At 34.2% G+C, this 24,500-nt stretch overlaps 1 protein-coding gene across 2 annotated transcripts; it reads left to right on the top strand.

Moving 5' to 3' along the window:
- Positions 1-341: 341 nt before the first annotated feature.
- Positions 342-22,642, top strand: LOC105437415 (MFS-type transporter SLC18B1-like). Of its 2 annotated transcripts, none has more exons than XM_011663976.2 (14): positions 342-974; positions 1,478-1,898; positions 3,339-3,434; positions 5,930-6,003; positions 7,002-7,149; positions 9,085-9,153; positions 10,644-10,731; positions 11,870-12,012; positions 14,854-14,952; positions 15,521-15,612; positions 17,499-17,594; positions 18,505-18,579; positions 19,454-19,597; positions 21,239-22,642. In XM_011663976.2, the coding sequence occupies exons 2-14, from the start codon at positions 1,587-1,589 to the stop codon at positions 21,504-21,506; spliced, it is 1,704 nt and encodes a 567-aa protein (XP_011662278.2). In that variant the 5' UTR covers positions 342-974; positions 1,478-1,586; the 3' UTR covers positions 21,507-22,642. The 2 variants fall into 2 exon arrangements, with proteins under 2 accessions (XP_011662278.2, XP_011662284.2); XM_011663982.2 differs by having other exon boundaries at positions 965-1,039.
- The last annotated feature ends 1,858 nt before the right edge of the window (positions 22,643-24,500 follow it).

Here is a 24,500-nt window from a genome sequence, read left to right as displayed (position 1 = left end):
CTCTGTAAATTCATTTAAAACAATGCTAAAAACACATCTCTTCAAGTCTTGTTCCTGAATAGCTCTTTTGACCTTTTGCCTTTTAATATACTTTGTGTAGATTACCGTAGGATACTATCAGTAACTTATGAACTATTTGTATTTGGTTGTAGGCCATATAGTGATTTGTAATTATGTACATGTATTATTTTCATTTGCAAAGTTTTAATGGTAATTTAAATTGATATAATTTGTAATGCAAATTCTGTTTCCTTTACTTATCAGCTATTTTCTTCTAAAAACCGCTTAGAGGCAATTTGCAATTTGCGGTATACAAATATCTTATTATTATTATTATAATTGGCGGCCTGACTTTGTAAATAGGTACCCATTGTAAATAACGTTTTCAGCTTCCATGTGTCATCCTGTCGAGTTATTATTATTTGTAATTATTGTGTTATAATTTTACAATATCTTTTTATTCTGTGTATTACATTGAACTTGACTAATAAACGAAGAAAAACATCAAAAGACCACTGCACAGGAAGCGCATATCCTCATACAATTCGCGATCCATACATTTTGGCAATGTTTTTGGTTTCGCACAACATCGTCATCGCGCGTGGAGGCCGCCGTGGTCCGATAAGGTGCAAAACCGCCCTCATATTCCACGTACCACCACCCCGACGCGCCGCAGTTTGGTCCGTGATCTTAGCTAGCTGGCTTATAGCTGCAGCTGATCGCAAATCAACTTCGTGCATTGTAAACCATGCCCCACGTATGATAGATGCGGCGCCGGGGTATCCTTTTGATTTTCGATTTGCATTGTCTTTGCAACATGCAAATTCATTAATTGGGGGGAATTGAGGATTTTTTTTCCCGACCCAAGTCTCGAGTCAAGTTACACCACATCTGATACTTCCGAATTGCGTAATTGGCTCCAATGATTCCTGCGATTTCGCAATACCGTGCAACTGAACCGTAATTCAGTAAAGGTAAACATTCAGTTTCATTTTCTATCATCCATTTTAGAAGAGGAGCTTGTGGCGATCAGATACTGGTATAATTGCTCTCTTCGACTTTCAACAAATCAGATATTGTGTAAAAGACTAAAGTTAATCAAAAATATTATGACCAAAAAATGGACAATTCCAAATTGGGTTAAAAATGACTTGATGTTAGTAAAAAGTAATTTACCAAGTTATTTTGTGAAAAGGATTAATTGCATCATAATCATTGATTCGCTTCTTTGTGAAGTGTGGTCCTGAGTCGGCCTGACCATATATTTGCTTTGTATTTCAAGTATGTTCAATTTATTCTATTTTATATTATATGTTTTGCTTTTATATGGTTTAATAAATTCAATTCAATTTTTTTTATTAATCATGTTAAATAAGTCAAATTACTTTTTGTATTAACATTTTCAAATTTAACCATACATTTTCTTCGAATTATTCTGCTTTTAAATTAACTACTTTTCTTTCATATATATATATAGGCAGAGCTGTATTTTCAGGATTGTCAGAAGTGAGCCTCAACCTTGGGAAGTATACGTTTTTGTCTAAATTAGATGAATTGATGTACCAGCGGTGGAAGCAAGCGATAAAATGGAGAATCACAATAGTAACAATTCCAAGGATATTTGTGCTGGAACGGAAGAACATGTTCCATCGGTTTCACACAATTGTGTGGTAGAGGATGAGAGAACGTTACTGGGAAATGAAGAACATGATGAAAGTGATGATGATGCTAAAAATGATGAGGAAAAAATATCAAACTCAAATGACAACAGTGACGACCAAAAAAAGAAGCCCAAGCGCTACACTCGTCATCAGAAGCTCACTTTCGCTGGTTTTGCGTTCGTGCTCACCGCAGACATGATGCTATACTCTGTACTTGCTCCATTTTTTCCAGTCGAGGTAATGCAATATGTTTTATGGTACCATATATATACTTTCCCATTTTTTCCCAATTTCTTGAACTAATATTTAATCATGTTTTATGCATGAACAAATCCCTTGAACAGATTTATGATTTTCCAAACAGTTTCTGGCTACATTACATTCTCAGTTCAATATTGGTTTTATGAAGAAAAAAATAATTACTAATATGACGAACTTGATACACAGCTAATTAGGCTAACATCATATAGCTTGGAATCATTTCTGACTTGATTTCACATTTTATACTCATTTGTATTCCAAATCAATTTTGCCCTATGATCCTATCACATTTTAAAGTTTTTCTGCTGAACCAATCGTTCACAGAACGATTACATCCAGGCAAGTTGTTATCATTGTGATACAAATATTGTGTTAAAAATTAATCTTGAGCTCTGGTATAGGAATCATATTTTGAGAGAAAATTGTTATGATTTGTTCTGGATTGTTATCCTGCAGTAGATTGGTTGTTTGAACCAATGAAATGAAAAAACCATGCACAAAAACTTACTGGCCACAGGGAGTGATTCCAACTCCCTGCTGGGCAACATCTTTGATAAAAACCACAACTCCCATTTGTACATAGTGACCTATGTGTCGGTCGGGCCTACCTACCCGGATTTCCTCATCTTTCTATGCTCATTACCGGTACTCTGCCACTGTACATTTTCTACCAAAATTGTGTGACATATTTTATTTGTAATCTTGATTCTTGAACATTCAGTGTAAGTTTTGTTGGATTCTGTGATAATATATTTTCTATATTTACCAGAACTCAAGTTAATGTTTTAACTCAAGACTTAAAGATATCATAACTGTTTCTAAGAGGGGTGAAAGAACCAGCTAGGAGAGAGAGAGAGAGAGAGAGAGAGAGAGAGAGAAAATCTGCCTTTAGAAAAATGTTTAGCTGAATTTACCAAAGACTGATAAGATGTCATTTATTTCTGTTTAAAGCCCCTCTCAAATGTTGGGAGCCCACAAAATTTTATGGCAAAATTTCGCATACCTGTAAATTGTATTATAATGTGAAACAGGATGTCATTTAAGACACATTTCTGCAAGGATTTTCAAAACAAATGGGTATGAAGTCAATTATTGATGAAAGAATGAAACCCAAATTATGATTTTTTTTTTTAAATCAATTTTGATTTTTGTCTTCAAACACATTTTTTGGCGAATTTGGGTCTCCCAACACTTTAGAGGGGCCTTAAAAGTTGTTCCAAAATTTTCAACCCATGTCTTATTTTCCATCCAAAAATCCTTGCAAGCTTGTATGTATGGCTCAAATTATGATACAATTGGCACCATGATTTAATCTCATTTTTAATCGTGTACATTACCATCTACATGTACATGTATTCAAGAAGACCCAATCCACATTCTGTCTGTCTTCTCTTCTCATTTTATGGTTGTCTGCAGGCCCTGAATAAAGGCGTCTCGACTACAGTGAGTGGCCTTGTGTTTGGTGTCTATGCTTTAATCAGCTTCATTGCTTCGCCAATCATTGGCAAATACGTGAGTAGATTGATTATGTTCAGGGTTTTTACTAGAATAAAGCCTATGTACAAATGTATGTTCATTAGATTGTGCCCATTAACATCAGAAGAACAAAAAATCTCAATGAATTATATGCAATATGAATATGAATTATGGTAAAAGCATAGAAATATGGCCAAAATGAATAGATTTTTATAATACATCAAGTCAATTTTAGACCAAGGTTATTAATATGTACAGATAGGCCTAAATTTTATTGTATGCTACATCCCTACTTCTCATACTGTCTCAAGTTGAAGAGTCATTGATGTATCAAAACTATCAATACAATTTGTTTTTGCTTGTCCATAGAAAAGATGGGTTGTCTGTATTTCTATGAGATATTAGATTTAAGACATAAGTTCAAATGTATACTCAATATATACATGTACAAAAGGATGAAGAGATAAATTCATGGCTTTCTATACAAAGGTTGTGGTTCCTGGTGAGATGCAAAATCTTACAGAATACATCATGATTTTGTTTGAATTCTTGACTTATGTTTTAGAAGATTTTAGTGACATTTTATAATAAAATTAAGTCAAAACCAAACCATATTGTTTTACACTACAATATTAAAAGCGACTGAGTAAATTTTGTAATAAATAGCACTAGAGTGGCAAGGGGACATTTTTTCTTTCTTCTCCCTTTTGTGTGTGTGTGTGTGTGTGTGGGGGGGGGGGGGGGGTTAAATTTGACTTCTTTGAAAACTTTACATTAGTGATCTTGCCCAAACAAAGACAATAGATATTGTAGAGCTCTGCCATGCAGAATTGGGTGACTCACTCTTGCAATGTATATGGCTGTATTGACTTTTTTAGAATGCAAAATGTGCTGGTATGGAAATTGCGGGGTGCAGGGAAAGATACAATTGACTTGGATTGTATCATTTACATGCTTTCCAGATGTACCGAATAAATAACCTACAATCACGTACCTGTAGAAAAAACAGCATGTGAGAATATTTTTACACAGGGTGAAAAGTTCACAGTTGAACACATGTAGGTTAATTTCTGTGCCCTATAGGCTGTCATATTCTCGTTCACCCTTTTGCGACAATCGTTCCACATTTTATGGTGTGGCTCGAACAATAACTGTTGATTCACACTATGAATATGAGTGACAAAGAAAGCGGACAAAATATACAGTTCCTCAGGTAGACAAAAGAACATCCCTTCACTGCTATTATGTAAAAATGTGTAGAACAGGTGTCACATGTATATTAACCTTTTTACATAATAGCAGTGAAGGGATATTCCTTTGTCTACCTGAGGAACTGTATATTTTGTCCGCTTTCTTTGTCTGTCCTATTCATAGTGTCAGAGCCCTAAAAAAATATGCCACATCCATTTAATAGTAGAAATGGCATAACATTCTGCACACACTGCATTAATTTCTGTTTCATGACTAAATGTATATATTGCATTTGATATTAAGAATTAAAAAGATTAAAAAAATAACTTTAAATCCATAAAGTGGCAATTCATTAAGAATTTCGAAATCAGTGTTAAAAATCAAATTGAATATGACAATATACTCCCCATATTGTTTCCAGAGACATTACTTTATATAATGTAACAATGAAATAAATTATTGTTGCCACTTTAAAAAACAATACGTGATTAATTCAACTCTCTCTAAAAAAAATCCTGTCCTGAAGGTTTAACCCTGGTATTGCCACCAAATAGGTATCGGATTACTTCAACAAGTTTCCAGTTGAAATCAACTCAAGGAACCACCTTGAATATCAAATGAGAGACAATCTTTTCTTTGCCTAATAATCGGGAGTGCCAGGAGGGTCAAATCTGACTGACATGTGCACTATACAAGAACCCATTATTATTATTATTATTATTATATTATAATGGTTGGTTGAAATCACCTGCATGCGCATGGAGAAAGATAGATGGACAAGTGACCTATAAAAAAGAAGTCAGATGTGTGTTTTGATGATCGATACAAAATGAATCCTTCAATTTCACTGGAGATAACAGGCAGATTAGAGATCAAGGTCATTATAGATTGTTGTTGATGATCAAAGCTCATATTGTAGTATGATTACATTTTTGTAGAAGCTGCCTAAAAGTTGAATGGTTTGGGATTTTTCTTCTTTAAATTTTGAACAAAATATTACGTCTTGTTATTCCAAGTCCTGATAAACAATATAGTCTTTAGGCTACATACATTACCGGTAGTAATGTTTATTAATGCATTGAAGCACACAAGCAAAGTACTAATAAAGTGGCTAAAAAGATATTTTCAATCGTATTCATCAATACATGTAGATAATTTTCCATGTGGAAATGAAAGGAGCTCGTGGGCTGTTTTGCAATGTTTCTTCCATATGATGTGAAAATGCCTGAATTTTGTATTCATTTCATTAACCGGTTTCAAATTTCATTTTTTATTAAATATTGAGTTTCTTTACCTTCACCTATCTTCCTCTCCCTCTGTTTCCCTTTCTACCAATGTAGATTACTGTCATAGGTCCAAGATTTTTATTTTTTGGTGGAACTTTTTTGGGAGCAGGATGTAATCTTCTCTTCGGGTAAGTCATTATGTTTTAATAATAATAATGTGGATTTATATAGCGCTTAATACGAAATGCCGTCTCTAAGCCCTTTGCAGATAGTTACCCTAGTCTTCGGATTTATTCATGCACAATGTGCACCATCTCCTCTCCCTGGGAAGTATTCCTACCATATGGTCATCGTTAGGGCATATGGCAGGTAAACACAAATGCTTTTGTCATCCTACCAGGTCCCCATTTCTCTCCTGGGTATGGAGTGGCAAATGTAAATTAATGCCTTGCCAAAGGACACTTAATAGTGACATGTATTATCTTTCACGATCATAGCGCTGTAAGGTACTGTAGTCATTTTAAATCATGACGAAATCATAATGAAATGTTGACATTGTAAAGTGGTATTTTGTTTTTGTTTTTTCTTCAAAGTATTCTGTTAAAGTATATCGAAAAATAGACATTGAGAGTAATTTAATGCATAGATAATGACCGTGACTGAAAGTACTGATAACTTTGGTATTAACTAATGGAATAAACTATGCTGAAATTAGAAAGGGTATGTTCTATTTCATTTTTATGTGAACAATGTGTTTATATTTTCATTGTAGGTATTTATCATATTTTGTAACTCAAAAACTGCCTGTGATCCAATATTCTTGTAATGAAGACATGATGGACAATTATGATCAACCAGTGTACTCATCTTGTGATTTCTTTTGTTATGAATGTGTGTTGTTGACTGAATAATGTATAATGAATAAATTCATGAATATATGAGTGTTAATTCCGGTGTAATCTCAATAAAAGTTCCACTAGAACAGCCCCTCTGCCATCTCTTTCCCGAGTCCATCACCGTTAATATGAACAATGAAAAACCAACAACGAAAAACCAACATCTGTATTCCCCCCAAGAAATCAAATTTCTATCCTTGAAACATCTTGGGTACATTCTCCTACTTCCACATCCAATTTTCAAGTTGTCAACCGGTAAATCTCATCCGTGCCTCGTCTTTCATATTCAGTTTATTAGATGGGGTAGAGGATAAGAATACTTTCATCATCTACTGTTTTCTACTGAGGAGTGTGGAATCCCTAGGGGCGTCGGCTTCTGTCACTGCTGGCATGGCGATGACGGCTACGGTGTTTCCCGACAATGTCGCTCAGATGACTGTAAGTAACTTGATAATTTGGTGGACTTTTTTGTACACAATTAGATTCTGTTTACATCCAGCGATCAGGGTTAATGATCTTTAAATTGTTTACTTTTCTCCAAGTCAGTGTTCACCTCTCAGTTCCACCTGTACGCAGGATTACTCTTGCTCCCTCTTACTTTTGTTATCATCATTCCTCCTTCATGCTTTTCATTCCCATGTTGATCCTTCTCTTTGTTATAGAATACCTTCTCACTATGCTTCACCTTAATAATATCCCTTTGAAATGCATCTCGAACCAGATAATGCCAGAAGTGCTTGTAGATATCAAACTAAAAAGAAATTCACGATGATATAATACTATCTCACATCCACTTAGAAAAAGGATGGAGGAAGTGATGTATTGTCATTAGATGAAAAGCAAAAGATGGTCAAGACTCTTGCGCCCATGTTAATTAATTTGTTTGTTACTTTTCACACATTTAACTCCATTTACATGTAAGTGTTTGGTGGATGTACGCTTTTTTCTATTCAAGTAAATTTGATGGCATTTGAAGGCCATATGTATAAATGTCAGAAAATGTGGAACTTTGTGGCTGATTTCCTTTTTTTGTTGTTTTTTCCTACAAATATTTTGGTCAACCTGTGATGGGTTTAGGAAGTAACAGATGGTTATTCACCTTATTTTGTACAACCTTCAATACTCACTGGTTTTGATTGAATTTAACACAAAAATACACTGATAAAGGAGTGTCAATACCCTGTATATTTCCTTCAATACTGACTGGTTTGGCGTCAGTAAACATACAAAGATAATAAAAGGAGTGTCATTATCCTGTATTTTACCATGCTTTCAGAGAAACCATCTATCAGTGGCCAGCCTTTTTTGGAAGTACATGTAATGTACATGTAAGATTAATTCCAGTGAAAGAAAATTTATGACAGTTTAACATATGTCTTCAAATATTGCATTCTTTTTTTCTCTCTCACCCTTTTGTGAATGTGAGTCACTGATTTAGGCTCAGAGTGTTGCTCAATTGTTCTTTATATTTACCGGTAGACACAAGTTTATGATAACACTGTCTATAATTCTAAATATTTTTTTAGGGGATATATAATATACTTTTTTTACTCTCCAAACTTATCCAAATATTTAGAAAACAAACAAATCGATTCCAAGCACAATCACGTCATTTCCTAACATATCGTGCTGTCTTTTTTGATAAAATTCTATAAAATTCCCTTTGCATTGAAGTTGATGTAATGTATGATAATGGACACATGGCATGCATTAAAAAACTTTTTTTTTTTTTTAAAGGTGATTTACTGGACAATTTGCCAAACTATGTGTTTCTTTCACTTTGCACAGTCAGATATGTTTGTTTTGTGATTATTTCTAGGAAGATTATATGGTTCAAGGTGGCAATGTAAATGTACTTTTTCAAACATACATGTCATGAGACCCATTGTTTCTGATTGTGCTCAATTCCAAGAAGGCTGGATGGCTCAAGAATAAAACAAGGCACGAGATCGCAACTGCTCCTAATATTATGTGTACATGTATGTTTATCATAGTAATCAAGGTTATCTGATATAACAGATATTGGCTGGAAGAAGTGTAATAAACATTCTTTTGACAGTGCGGAGTAATATTTTCCAGCATATATAAAATCCCTTGGGGAAAATATAGCTCCATTCGGCGGTCCCAAAAATGTTATATTTCAACCCGAAGTTAATTTAGCCCCAACCGGGCAATATCAGTATAATATTGTGAAAGTTTCATAACTAGATTTGTAGTAGTTTAACGACAGAATGCAAGGTATGCATTATGCAAAAACATAAAAACAAACACAAACGCACACAAACAAATAAACAAACAAAGAAAAAACACTTACTTTTGTAATCTACAAACATGGTAATGAGCATTCTCTCTTTTCTTATTTTTCTTTTAAAGGGATATCTGGAGACGTTTTCCGGATTAGGTCTGATGATTGGACCAGCATTAGGAGGAGCTCTGTATAAGGTAATTCATCAAAACTTTTCATTGTTTAGAACTTAAAGCCCCTCTAAAGTGTTGGGACCTCAAAATGGCCTAACATTTGATGGCAAAATTTCACTTAAATTGTATCATAATGTGAAAGAGGATGGCATTTCACTTCTGCAAAGATTTCCGTCCATAAAAATTGTCTGAAGACAAATATTGATAAAAGAAAACATATTTTGGGTTTTCTGTTGTACACAGAAAACCTAAATTTTGAATTCTTTCATCAATATTCAAATTCAAACACATTTGTTTTGAAAATCCTTACAGAAATGTGTCTTAAATGACATCCTGTTTCACATTATGATACAATTTAAGTGAAATTTGCCATCAAATTGTTTGGGCTCCCAAAACTTTAAAGGGACTTTAAGGAATTGTTTGAATGGTGGACTCCAGCTCAGATATTTCATCAAAAAATGCAAAAATAATGTACCATTTTCTGTTTATACATGATATTTAAAATGTTCAAAGAAAATTTGTTTTCTTGTGATAGCTATTACAAAATGTATATATTTTATTTTCCAAAACATTTCCTTAAAATTGTGAGATATTTTGTGAGCTAAATTTGCTTCACTAAAATAAAATGATAAAGTCCATCAGATATATCGCCCTGGAAGACTGATTTTATGACTGACCCATAAGCTTCACAACTTGCTCATGCTTGTTTTAGTAAAGCTTACTCAGCATTTAGTGACTCTGTTGACTTACAAACATTATAAGCAAAGAAATAATTAAATGAAAAAGTGTTGTGACCCATGTTACTTTATCTTTGTACTTTCTCATTTTTTAATGGCAAAATAACAGAAGTCATGTGTCTGTGCAAGGTATTCAAAAGCTCTTGCCAACTTGGATCAGTATTATGTGTCTGAATACCGGTACTAAAGAAATATTTTACACAAAACTCCTTATTAAAGGTATTTCATCTCAATCGACCTACATGTATTGTGTTGGCTTGGATCAGTATTATGCGGCCTAGGCTGAATACTTAAGAAATACTTTACACAAAACTCCTGAAAGGTAGTTAATCGCAATCGACCTACATGTATTGTGTTGGTTTGGCAAAACTTGTTCATTGGATTAGTGTAGAATGTTTTTTTAAATTGGTGTTTATTTCTTATAGATATTCTGCATATTGCCATTATAAGGTGATTTCTAACAAACTTCTGGTTTACAAAGTAGTTGAGATGCAACCCTGATATGAGTTTAACCCTGATAGATGTGTTTTCCCCATCACTCTTCCAGGAAGATGGTACAATGCAATCTGGGTCATGTTGCTTAAAACTTGTTATCAAGAACAAATTCAGTAGTACTAGAATTCTATGACAAATTCGCTCTCTGCCAATCAAATGGAACCCGTCTCAGTAGCTTATAACCATTTATTGTGTACCTTGTTATTGATAACACGTTTTATGGAACAGGACCCTGACCTTAATATCTGTGTAAAAAATAGATCTTTTATTATCTTGTTTCAGATTGGAGGTTATAAACTTCCATTTATTGTGCTTGGTGTCTTGGATCTTCTGGTACTCTTTATCACTGCCTTTATCATTCCTAAAGAAAGTAAGAAACTTCTCTATTTTTTAATTTTTTTTTAATCACAATACATATAGATATTGACTTTGTTTGTTTTGTGAAGTTTATTACATTGTATTGTATTGGTTTATTGAAATAAGAATCATTGAAAGTGCAGCTAAGAGCTGAAGTATTGCCATCATTCTTATTGCTCATAATACTTATTGTGCATTGTCACTAGGATATGAACTAAGTATTGATTAAGATTCATTGTTTATTTTATTTTATTTTAACTGGTATTATTTCAAACAATCGTTAAAGAAATATGGTATGATTTTAATTGTACAGTGTCATGCGATGATGCAATTCACTGGAGGCTGCGAAATGATGATCTTAATAAACTGAACTGAACTGAACTGAAGTTGTTGAATTTACAGAGTAAAAAGTACCTGATATAAAGTAAATTTATGATAAATTAAAAGATTTAAAACCAAACAAGTATCGTGAATATTTACAAGTGAGTTACAAGTTTCATTGTTGATGTGAAATCGCCATTTATTTTTAGTAAAACAGAAATGAATACTTTACAATGTTTATTTCAACAATGATGGAGTAAGTGTAGCTCACAAAGACTGATAGAGATTGTGAATTGTGATAATTTGTCAATCATATGGAGATATGAAGGTTTCTACTTTAAACCTATGAAGGAAAAAATAGAGCTAAAAACTGATAATGCTGTTGGTTGATGATGATGCTGGTGGTGGTGATGGCAATGGTGTATTTGTTTGCTAAAATTTAAAGATTCATTGTTCATTTTGATGATAGTAAAGACATAGAAGGTGTAGATGAAGATGACAGAGGCTAGTATTGTGAACTTTATGGTATTATATTTCTTGTGATAACAAGCATAACATTGATACGCAGTGGTGATGATAAGATGACAATGACAAGGACAATCCTGATGACAGTGATGATGATGATGATGATGATAATGATGATAATGATGATAATGATGATAATGATGATAATGATGATAATGATGATGGGGAGATTGATGATAGGATGCTAATGACAATGACAATCCTCAAGCGTCAAGACAGTGATGATGATGATGATGATGTTGATGGTGATAATGATGGTGGGGAGGTTATTGATTAATCAACTAATTACATGTTTGCCTTGATAGCTCCAAGCAAGGAGAAACCCAAACCTGGATCACTGTCCAACTTCATGATGATTCCCGTGATTTGGCCCATGTCTGCAGCTATCATAGTTTGTGCGTGTGCAATGACTTTCCTTGATCCAACTCTTTCATTACATCTGGAAACGGTAAGTCAATCCTTTGATACCTGTTCTTCTTCCTTCTAATTCCCTACTCCCAAAGAAATGGGGTTCGGAGGGATGGGTGGTTTCCCGAAAGGGGGTTCAATGGTAGAGGGGTCCTCAAGTGGAATATTCTGGTAATTGGAAAAAGGATCATGATTCTGCAGAAGTGTACAAAGATAAGATAACATCTCCTGAGGCCTTTGGTATGATTGGTATGATAAGCAAGTCTATTAATATCACTTGAAACTATTACAAAAATAAGAAGTCATGTTTAAATATAGTTTTCTAATTTGTTTGTTTGTTGTTATTGATTTTTTTTGTATGTTTATATAATTATATGTTAATGTAATAATTGTTTTATGTAGTTATTGCTTTCAATCTCTGTTACTATGTTTAAACAAAGTTGTTATTGATGTAGTTCTCATTTGTTTGTTTGTATCTGTGCTTAATGTTGTTATTATTATTTTTCAAATATTTGTTTACTTCAGCATTTTACATCTGTTAGATTTAAGTTAAACAAACATCTGTTGATATTCAGGAGTTGTGGGTGTCTTTCAATTAAATTAAAATGAAATACAGGCATGTATGGGGAAAGTAGAACTCAAGTATTTGTCACTTCTCTTTTCTATACAAGAGATGTCATTTTGAGTTTGTCAAGGTTTAATCATGGCTTATGGCTGAAGGGAAAGCTCCTAACTATCACTGACTCATGGCTGGCAAGCAAGCTCTTCTCTGTAGAGAAAACTAAAGAGAAATCAACCGGCCGAAACAAAACAGGCACATGTCATATTTGATGGGATGAGGGATCACCTTAGAGACAGATGCACAACACATGTCTAGAAGCAACCCTTCTGAAATTGTGAATCACTGTCTAATTTTATTATCATCACATTCCTTTTTTCATCTTCTGCCTGTTCTACATGTCCTCTTCCCTTCATTTTTTGACTTGTCATTTTTTTGACTTTTTATTAGCATCAGGATTTGGCAGATATTTATTTGTAGTTTTTTAAACACACCATATTATATAGCTTGTTGTAGGACTTTACAGCTTTCAAGACCACTTATTGTGCGCAGAAAGAGAAGTGGATGGTTGAAGTTGGTCATTTAAGTAATAAAGCTGTGTGACATGGGTTCAGATACATTTTATAGATAATAATAGGTAATAGCCCTGTTTGTGAGATGGATATTGTAATAATACTACTGTACGTACATGTAAGAATTAATAGGTAATTATTGCAACGCAGTCATCACGTTTATGAATGACATTGTGAAACCATTGTTTGACCGAACACTGAAGTAACCCAGTTCCCATGAATCTATCTTTGGAAAGTATTGTCACCTTGTAATGCATTGGATCCACATGCCGGCTGCTGATGACGTTATTCTATTATATTTTCATATAAAGAGAAAGTGCACTAGCTGTTGGTGTTAATCCTTGACTTTGTCCAGCTAATACAGGATGTAATGAAATATTGAAGGTCTTTCCTGTGCTGGGTATGTCCCCTGTTAGTTTCCAAGTAGATCACAATGACTTGGATATTGAAAGGTCCAGTTGTAAATGTATTTGGATAAATACTATACCCTCCAAAGATAACTACCCCAAGGACAATCCCCACATAATGTTTGTTGATCAACAACCCAATTATTAAAGACACTGCCATCAGTTAAATTAGAAATGAATACATTTCATTGCTGAGCTGATTTTCATATCATTTTTGTAATTTTGTAAATCTAATTTAAGACATTTGTAATGAGATTGATGGGAAATAGTTTGAAGAATCATTTGCCTCTTGACTTTAACATGCTTGTTTGTTTGTTTGTATGTTTGTTTGTAAATGTTTGTTTGTAAATGTTTGTTTGTAAATGTTTGTTTGTTAATGAGATGAGAATGTAAGCTTTTAAGGCCAAGAGTTTGAATTAAAAAAGGTCTTTCTTCCAGTAAACAATATGCTCAAGAGATATTAGTACATATGTATAAATCAATAACATTACATATTACTGATACCTTATTATAAACAACCCCCACCCCCAAAGTTGAGTATTGCAAGGTGACATAAATTAATAAGTCTACCAGGAAGTTTGAATCGTCCTCTAGGCACCTTGTCCGGAATTGGTTAGTGTCAAGCACTGTCAGTTAATTTGATTTAGTCCCTAGGTGACCCCTAAGAAGAGAAGTAAGGTTGATTTGATGTGGCAGGCAGGATGACAAGTGACTCAGTGGACCATGCCGGTTGATGTCTTTAGATCAAGGACCTCCCAACCAATAATTTTTGTTGTTAAAGTCTGCAATATTTTGCAAAGAAACCAAAATTGTGATTCATCAATTTGACATATTGACCTGGAAAGAAAGCTTCTGGTGTTTTTGAAAAAAGGCATTCCCTACTTGAAAGGAGTGAATGATGTCCATTATATTTTTTGTGTTACTTTATTACTACAGTCAAACCTGCTTTAGTGATTGACCCCCTGTCTACAAAGACCACATTTTTTGTTTCCCTTGAAAATCGTTTCTCATTGAAACATGTACTAAAGGAACCTGTCTACAAAGACCACTTTTTGTGTTTCCCTTGGGCGGTCGCTATAGACAGGTTTGACTGTACTAGTAATAAACTGAAGTACCATGATATAACCAGATATTCAAGTTTTATTACTATTCAAGTTTTTTGACTATTTGTGATTTAAAAAAAGTTTATTTGTGTTTTCTCTTTCACAGTTTGGAGGGAGTACCCCCTTAGCTGGTCTATTATTTCTACTTCTACTGAAGTACAATGATATATTACCCTATATTTAAGTTTTATTACATTTGACTATTTGTGATTTTTTTCATTGGTGTTTTCTCTTTCACAGTTTGGAGTGAGCACACCCGTAGCTGGTGTATTATTCCTACTACTTGGAGGTCTATATGCATTGACCATGCCACTGTGGGGCTACCTGTCTGATAAACAGGTATGATCATCATTTGCCAAGACAATTAATAGGCCATTTTTGTACTGTAATCAAATTAATTTAATGCCCAAATCTTTGTTAAGTGCCTCATTACAAATTATTTCATTTACCTGTTACAAATAATTGTATTGCAGTAGTCTGAATTTCATACATTACGTGTTGTTAGCTAGGACAAACATTATGGCTCGTCCTACCTAGCAACAATTAATGTATGCCATTTGTATTCTGACTATCGAAATACAGTTATTCGTCACAGGTGAATGAAATAATTTTGTAACATGGCACTTAACAAAGATTTATGCATTAAATTTGATTAATGATTACAAAAATGGTCCATTCATATTTATAGTAATATTCAGTCCTGTTTAAATATCATATTAAATACTTCTGATCCTATTTTGGTAGTTTAATAGTTCTGATTTTGTGAATATTTTCCTGCATTGTGTGTAATGTTTTTGCCCTTGCAAGTTGCCCTTTTATTCAAGTGTATACCTGCATATAGGACAAAGACACCTGTATCTGCAAGTTTTAATTTACAATACTTTTTCAATACTTCTTGATTATATAGGGAAGGACACGCTTAATGGCCATCATAGGCTTCATTATAATGGGTGCTTCTTTCTTGTTGGTTGGTCCATCTCCATTGCTGCATTTACCCAAGTAAGTCTCCTTTTTTGAATTTTTTCATTCTCTATTTAAAAATCATGACCAGGTCCATGAACCTATACAGATTTAAGGCAGGTTTCTGCAATGAATCATAGAATACAAAAAGCAAGAGAAAATACAAAGAAAACACAGTAATGAAATTTAAATAATTTGGCTTTAGGGGGAAACATATCGCCATTTATATCGATTGTTTTTTTGTAAGAAAGTTTGTGAGAAGTGGAGGTTAATTATTGATCGTAATAATTCATGGGTGGTGGGTAGTGCCGATTAAACTTTGATGAGTGGGTAATTTTGGTCCATAGTCTTATTCTATCAATTCAACTATTGTTGATCCTTCAAGTTGTATATCTTGTTTTATTGGTTTAAAGTCCTTTAGACTCAGGGTAAGAAGGTAAAAAGTTCAATGTTTGTTTATTCTATTTTAATTATGTGTACGTAGCATTTGAGATCAAGAAAAGAATTGTGAATCATCTTGATTACTTAATTTGATTTTATATAATATGATTGATGTGGGGTTTATTAAAATATATTATAAATATAAGCCATTGTAATGAATAAAAGAAAGAATATCAGTAAACTTTGGAATCAGAATATTTATTTATCCATATTTCAAAAACAGAGGAAATTGGCTCACACTGGCATATCAAAAAACAATGAACATAGTTGATAACCATTAAGAATTTTAATATGTGCATCACGTAAACATAAATACTCAAAGACAGATGGCAAGAGAAAAGAAGTGTTGAAGGAGAAAGATAAAGTTATATTTAAACAGACTACCAGAAATAGAAATACACTGTTCACAGAACATTACACAACAATCTATTTAATGATCAGGCCCCCTTGAAGATAGGAATTGAATTTCTTTAATTGCTGGTAGTTTGTGTCGTCTTGTACCAGCTTACCTGGGGGATGTTTCACAAAGATCCTTAGTTGAATTTATCTCTAAGTTGGACTTAACAATTATGGAAAGCCGTTCTAGCATCTATGAAAATATTTTGTACACATTATTTTAAAAGGCATAAAATGTTAATTCAAATCATTCATATTTTCTATTATCAAGGAGATTTCATGTTCTTGATATGGAATTGATAAAAAGTCTAAAATACTTGAATTTGGGCCTTTGAATATATATTTTTTAACACTATAAATGGCTTTCCATAACTTTTAAGCCCAACTTAGAGTTCAAGTTTGACTTAAGATCTTTGTGAAACACCCCCCCCCCCCCCCACCCCCCAGAGCTAACCTGTTACTGAATCCACAAGTGAATAGAAACGGAGCAACATCATCTCTGGCAACAAACCTTTGGTATAGCAAATAGATTTGTTTCAATATTATTGTGGAAGAGCAAACATTTACCAATTCTGCAATATCCCAAGCAATTGGTTTGTAGTTGGAACCTGACTCAAAAAAAATTATATCAGAAAGAGGTATTGTATATTACAATAAGCTTTTGTGATATTTTAAGTATGGTTAGATTGTATTTTGATAAACCTCATTTCATATCTCTCTCTCTCTCTCTCTCTCTCTCTCTCTCTCTCTCTCTTCCTCTCTCTCTCTCTCTCTCTCTCTCCCTTTCTTTCTTTCTCTCTCTCTCTCTCTCTCTCTCTCTCTCTCTCTCTCTCTCTCACTCACTCACTCATATGTTTCATTCTCCTCTGCCTGTTTCAGAGCTATTCAGATCTTGCATTAATATATTGAATACCATATGGAAAGCCAAGGTTATAAATGTGCAGAGAGATATACTTGTAGGCTTGCTAACAAGCATATGCAACAGATTTGAATAAACTACATCAGTTACATATACAGCTCTTTTTCCCTTTTCACGTAATAAAATGCAATTTTATGTATTATTCAATGTTTTTTCCCCTCAATTTCAGCCATCTGTGGATTGTGATAGTAGCATTGAGTATATGCGGTATCTCCATAGGCTGTGCTTGTATGCCTATCTTTCTAGATATGATGGTATCTGCAAGGTAAATCTTCTTTTCCATCAGTTCTAAGAATTTGTCATTACTCCCAAACCTCTGTATAACAATCGCATTGAGAGATAATACAAAGCTCTCCTGTAATTTCTCATTATTCCCAATCCAATGTGTACTAATCATATTTGGAGATAATACAAAGCTCTTGTAAGCTCATCCGTTGTCAGGATACTATTGTAAGATTTTTTTGCTGTGGTCGATAATATATATATATTTTTGTTGTTGATAGATGTCCTTAAATAGTCAATTAAATCTTTTAATCCTGAACTAAGCTGGATTTGTTTTAATCGCATGATTACAATTTATCTTGAGTAATGTCATTTTGAGATAATCTTGACATTATTTCCCACTAAGAACATGTACAAGATGCACACAGATAATATAGATAAACCTTACGGTATTAAATATTCTACCAACATTTGTTTTCAAGCAGTTTTAGACAAAGTTATACTCAATGCAAGCTTCATCCACTTTTTAAACCCTAAACAGTTCAGTAGTACCTTCCAGCATATTGTAGTTTTTAAAAATTCCAATTTCAAGATATTTATTGTGCTGCTCTTTAAGTATAATACCGCTATGAGAGAAAATACTTATTGGTAGATGCATTTTTTTGTGAAACACGCTCCTACGTGTATATTGTTCTAGCCATTTCTTTCTTTGGTGTATACGTTGTAATACATTGTAATATATTGAAATCCATCTTGGCTCATAATATACTTGTATACAATGAATTTTCTAAGACCAAGTCCCTCTGATAAAGCTGTCAGTCCCCTGGCTGCTTACTTACAAGAATTAACCTGCTTTCTTTAAAGAAGTCAGGTAAAAAAGATCATCATCATCAAACATCAAAGAAACATCATTATTGTTATTGTATTTTTGTTGCTCTCTATTCTGTTTTCAGATGGTATGGGTTTCCGGATGACATGGCCACCAATGGTCTAGTTTCTGGTGTGTTCAGTGGCTGTTTCTCATTAGGGTGAGTCATTTAATCCATTTAATCAGAAAGTGTATCCAGGGGGGTGTTTCACAAAGATCCTAAGTTAAACTTATCTCTAAGTTGGACTTAAAATTATGGAAAGCCGTTAGCATCCTTGTAAATATTTTGTAAAAGTTATTTGAAAAGGCATAACATGTTGATTCAAATCATTCATATTTTCTATTAACATGGGGGATTTCATGTTCTTGATGTGGAATTTATGAAAATCTAAAATACTTGAATGTTTGCTTTTGAATATATTTCATTATAAGGCTACAAATGGCTCTCCATAATATTTAAGTCCAACTTAGAGTTAAGTTTGACTTAAAATCTTTGTGAAACACCCCCCCCCCCCTGGAATTATTTTCCTCTCATTTGGCAAGTAATATGGGATATGAAACAGTACCTGCTTGAGATGTTGGAATCTTTCCAACAAACAATAAAGTCCAAACAACTATCTGTAAGAAGAGCATTACATACTGAGTTTAATCCATTCTTGTGGTTTTCTGTCTCGATATTGTTATGTAATAAGATCCTTATCTTCAAGTAATGCAGTGAGACAAAATGTATACAAAGACCACCTAAGGAGACCATTAGAATGGTCTTTACAGGCAAGATGGTCGTTATGTACAGGTTCCTTTTATACAGGTTTCATGGTAAAGTACCACCCAAGGGAAATGGAAAATGTGGTCTTTATATTCATGTTGTCTTTCTATCCAGGTGGTAGCTAAATTGGGTCTGACTGTATTAATTTGAAAATCCACATCCACAGCTACAAGCCTGTTATCAATGTGATTTCCTTTTCCTTGATAATACGATATGAACATTTTTCCTGAAATCTGGATAATTTGATGTCCTTTTTTCTTTGTTTTAGGAGTTTCTTAGGCCCTGTGGTTGGAGGAGTACTGAATGATAACCTAGGTTTCAACTGGGCCTCCACCTACATCGCTGCCTCTTGCTTCGCCGTCGCCCTCATCTACGGTGCATTCTGTATATGGGAGTACCAGTGGGGTAAAGGGTGAGTGAGACAATTCCAGTATTTATATACAGTGAAACCTGTATATAAAGACCACTCAAGGAGACAAGAAAAGTGGTCTTGAAAGGCAGGTGGTCTTTATGTACAGGTTCCTTCAGTATATATATGTTCCAATGAGGCAGCATTTTCGAGGGAAACAAAAAAAATGTGGTCTTTATAGACAGGTGGTCTTTCTATACAGGTGGTCGCTAAAGCAGGTTTTATATATATATATATATAGAGAGAGAGAGAGAGAGAGAGAGAGAGAGAGAGTCAGAAGGGTCAGAAAGGTCCTAAAACTTGTATACCTCTACACAGAGTTAACATTCTATTGAATATATGATATTTGAGTAAATCTAAGGTGAAAATATCATCTGTTGAGAGCCAGAAGGGCATTATAAATCTTTGTCAAAGTGAGTTTAATGCCCTTCTAGATCCAAAGAGACGATATGCAAGTTTGACTTTTATTTTTTTTAAATCAGACCTCGTTTTATATGCACAGATATTTTTGTGTTGACAGAGGTATATCAAACAGTTTAATTATATTATATTAATATATTATATTAATTATATAGAGACTATTTTTATATTCATTTTGCCAAGGTCTTGCCCTTATTTTGCCCTTCATGATAGCCTTGCTGGCGACTTGCCAAAGTTTTTAGAGGACAGTCCTTTTTTTTATGCCCTTGAGTGCAGGCAATGTTTGCGTATAGGTCAATGTAAGTTTGCTCGATGAGCCCTATTTGTGACTCTGTTTACACCAGACTGTGTAGATAAGCCGTTGTGCTCATCTAATCTACGCATAATCTGTATTCTGATCATCATACTTGTAGATCGACCAGGGGGGTGTTTCACAAAGACTAAGATTGGCTTAAGTAATTGGACTTGAACTATGGCAGGCCATTCATGCCACTGAATGATTGATCATTCATTGTGGGAAAAAAAGTTACTTACATTGTAAACTTAATTTTATTCAATATTGGACTTATACTATATGATAGGCGATTTATGCCCTTAATAAGTCTTGAACTAGATGTAAAATTAGAGGAAAAAACCTTACAAATTATGATCTTTACATGATATTTTCCTTCAATAATAAACTTTACAAAATTGTGAAGTCTGTGCATTTGTGACCACAATTTGTACATCCCTTGGGAGTACAATGCCAGGAATAGTGAGAACAACCAGTGGCCTGAACAGCATGCCATAGTTAAGTCCTACTTAAGTCAATCTTAGTTTTTGTGAAACACTCCCCAGTTGTTCATTGATTGGATCTTCCCAGTCTGAGAAACATTTTAGATTAATTCCCCCATCCTGGCCATGGAACAGAACGTTATCCCCTAATTAGATCAGTGCAAAGGATTAAACATTTCTGTGGCATTTTATGAATTAATGTTATTATAAACTTACAAAGCTTCTCAAGGCATCAATATTGTCACTGTGGTCTGGGGACGTATGTGGATGATAAGAAGTCAGGAATAAAAAGGAAATGGAAAAAAAGGAAAGAAAAAAGAAAGGAGATCTTGCTGCAAGGGATGAATATCAACTAGAGCAGTGGTGTTTAGTATTGAAAAAAAAAAAGATAAAGATAATCATGAAAACAAACTTTGATTTAATTTGCTGCTCTTTTCTCTACTCTTCCAGACGGAGGAAACCCTGGCGCTACTTTGGAGAGCCAGAGCGAGACGAGAATCAGAACCTGTCGGACACGGAGTCGTTACAGGGCAATCACATACCCAACCACATACCCAACGTGTGCCTAGAGAATGTATTAGCCATCAATGCCGACATCCACCCTGTCCCTATGAACGGCTATATAGACGACTGCATTGTTAGTGTAGGGAACTGCACAGAGAACGGGCCTTGGATCGATAGATTCTCTGATAAAGAACCTCTTATCATCAACGCGTAGGTATATAGCTGAGGGTGTCCTGCGATCAACACTAACCTGAATCTGTAAGGGGAGACAGCCCCAGCAGCTGTTCGGAAAAGAAAGGATGTATTTGAATAGAACTTGTCCAACCAGCAAATCACAGATGTATGTTGGAGAGGTATTGCTGCATGTACTGGAAATGAGTGTGGATAATCAACAAATTAGCAGCTGAATTAGAGTTGAATATGTCCAGAATAGATTAATTCCAACCATCTTGCAAATTTTTGTAGCCCCCATCAATCAGTGATGTGGACCATAATGAATGTTTCTTTGCTACTTCACTGCCAAATAAGTTATTCTGCGCTAAAATTCTTTTAAGAATTACTTATAATTTCTTTTTAAAATATTTCCATTTACTCCTACAGCATAGCTTGATATGACTGTACAATATATTCAATGATTTATTTTAACTCCACAAAGCAGGACATGGATTTTTTTTTTTTTTTTTGGAGGAATATGAGTTAAAGTGAAATCCTGGTTAGTTTTTGATATACAGTGCGTATCAAAAAAAATTATACACAACTTTAGAAGCTTATAATTAAATAGTCATAATTTTTAAATTACTATTTAAATGCTGCGGCTCATTTAAAGCAAGGCAGGCAGAGTTATGAATAAGGTACCATACGACAGAATATTAGCTACTCTTTAAAATGAAATGTATTTCCAGGTCACACAGGTTATAACCTTTGAATGGTAATCTGCCAAGTTTGGGTATATTTTTTTTTGTAGGCTTGCGGTTGCACCATGTGAGAGAGGATTGGGGAAAACCTGGAAAGGACTCTCTCTAATCTTTCTTTCTTGAGTGTGTGTATTCCTGAAAAGGACTTTTGGTAGTCTTGAAAAAGACTGTTGGTTATCTTTCTTAGCTTATAGTTCTAAGGAGAACTATAGCGCCGGTTGGAGAGGATGGGTAGTAGAAGTGGCTCGACGTTTAGAACAGGTTGACTGTCCATTGTCAGGAGAGGCAAGACTGTTTTTTTGAGACGCACTGTAGTGACATCCTGTAGACCTTGGTGGAATAATAGACTTCCTGGAGGATGTGGTAACGGGAACAAGAGGAAGGCACACTGTCAGAGATAACACATACCGGTACCTGCTACTCAACGAGGTCCTCATGTTCTTGATAAGGGCTCAATTTAGATGACACTTCTGAGAATCCAGGGGGAAATTAGATCAATAGTTTCAGAAGATCTGAGTTTTGATTGAATGTACAGTGGCATCTCTAAAAAAAGTACAAAGTCTAGAGTTTATTAAGTCAAGATACAGTCTTTCCTCTATTCCTTTCCCCTGCATATGGTACCGGTATTTAAAGGTATCGTTTAACAATGTTAAATCTGAGACGGCTATCAGTGTCTGTGATCTGGTTGAATATTGAAGCCCTAAAAAAAATTGCGCTTCAAAATGATCAAGAAGTACCTCAAAAAAGTAAAAATCTTTGAGTGGCCGGTTTTACCATACTCATTTCCCCCAATAGACTGCAGTCTTATGAAAATTTGGTTTCGATTTCCAATCATAAATATCTTGATAATCAGACAGGCGATCGGCCTGTAAAAGTAATGGGGTTCCTGACTGACCTAAAGGTTTATAATTATCATTGCAGCATGAGCTAAATCCAGGATTTTGTTTCAGAAACTGAGACAAAGTTACCGGATCCCTTTAAAGTACATATACTGTGTCTGCTGAGGAGTAGTTAGTGAAGCCATTTTCTACAGTTTAAAAGCTTTGATATATTCTTAACTCTTTGTTTGCTTTGTTCGCCGATTTGCACGGACGTAGGCGTGCCAACTTCGCATTTTTGCACAGATGTATACGAGTCAATTAGACATTCATAATACCGCTCGCAGTGTGTAGCCACGCGTTGCGTTTACTATTGTTTACATTGTATACATCGCACACTTTCCGGTAAACTGTTTTTCTTCATAGTGTTACATTCGAAATTACCGTGTATTTAGCGGTTTTCTTTGGATTTTTTTTACTGATGTTACGATGGCACCTGCTGGAAAACGTCAACGTGTGTTTAGTGTAGAGGAGGCTCGAGATCTTGTTACTATGGAAGCATGGAGCATGGACTCTGATTCCGACGAATCGAGCAGTGACGAAGACTCTAGTGATAAAAGTGTTCCCTGAGAGTAGACTGATAGAATAAGAATGAATAAAAATTAATGAAAGAGCTAGAGATGACAGCAAGAAAGAGAGTAGACTGATAGAATAAGAATGAATAAAAAAAATGAAAGAAGGAGATAGAGATGACAGCAAGAAAGAGAGTAGACAGTGATAGAATAAGAATGAATAAAAATAATGAAAGAAAGAGATAGAGATGACAGCAAGAAAGAGAGTAGACTGATAGAATAAGAATGAATAAAAATTAATGAAAGAGCTAGAGATGACAGCAAGAAAGAGAGTAGACAGTGATAGAATAAGAATGAATAAAACTAATGAAAGAAAGATGTATCCTGTCTTGCCGTCATCTTTATATCTTTCTTTTATTATCTTTATTCATTCTTATGCTATCAGTGTTTACTCTCTTTCTTTCCGTCATCTCTATCTTATTATTATTATCATTTTCCTATCTATATGTACCCTATGTCTTGCCGTCATCTGTATATCTTTTTCTTATTATCTTTATTCATTATTATGCTATGAGTGTAATACTCTCTTTCTTGCCGTCATCTCTATCTCATTATTATTATCATTTTCCTATCTATATGTACCCTATGTCTTGCCGTCATCTCTATATCTTTCTCTTATTATCTTTATTCATTCTTATGCTATCAGTGTTTACTCTCTTTCTTTCCGTCATCTCTATCTTATTATTATTATCATTTTCCTATCTATAATTATGTACCCTATGTCTTGCCGTCATCTCTATATCTTTCTCTTATTATCTTTATTCATTCTTATGCTATCAGTGTTTACTCTCTTTCTTGCCGTCATCTCTATCTTATTATTATTATCATTTTCCTATCTATATGT

This window comes from Strongylocentrotus purpuratus, unplaced genomic scaffold (assembly GCF_000002235.5).
Source record: "Strongylocentrotus purpuratus isolate Spur 01 unplaced genomic scaffold, Spur_5.0 spur5_scaffold_6, whole genome shotgun sequence".
Lineage (NCBI taxonomy): Eukaryota > Metazoa > Echinodermata > Echinoidea > Camarodonta > Strongylocentrotidae > Strongylocentrotus > Strongylocentrotus purpuratus.
This window is presented reverse-complemented; position numbering and strand designations above follow the sequence as displayed.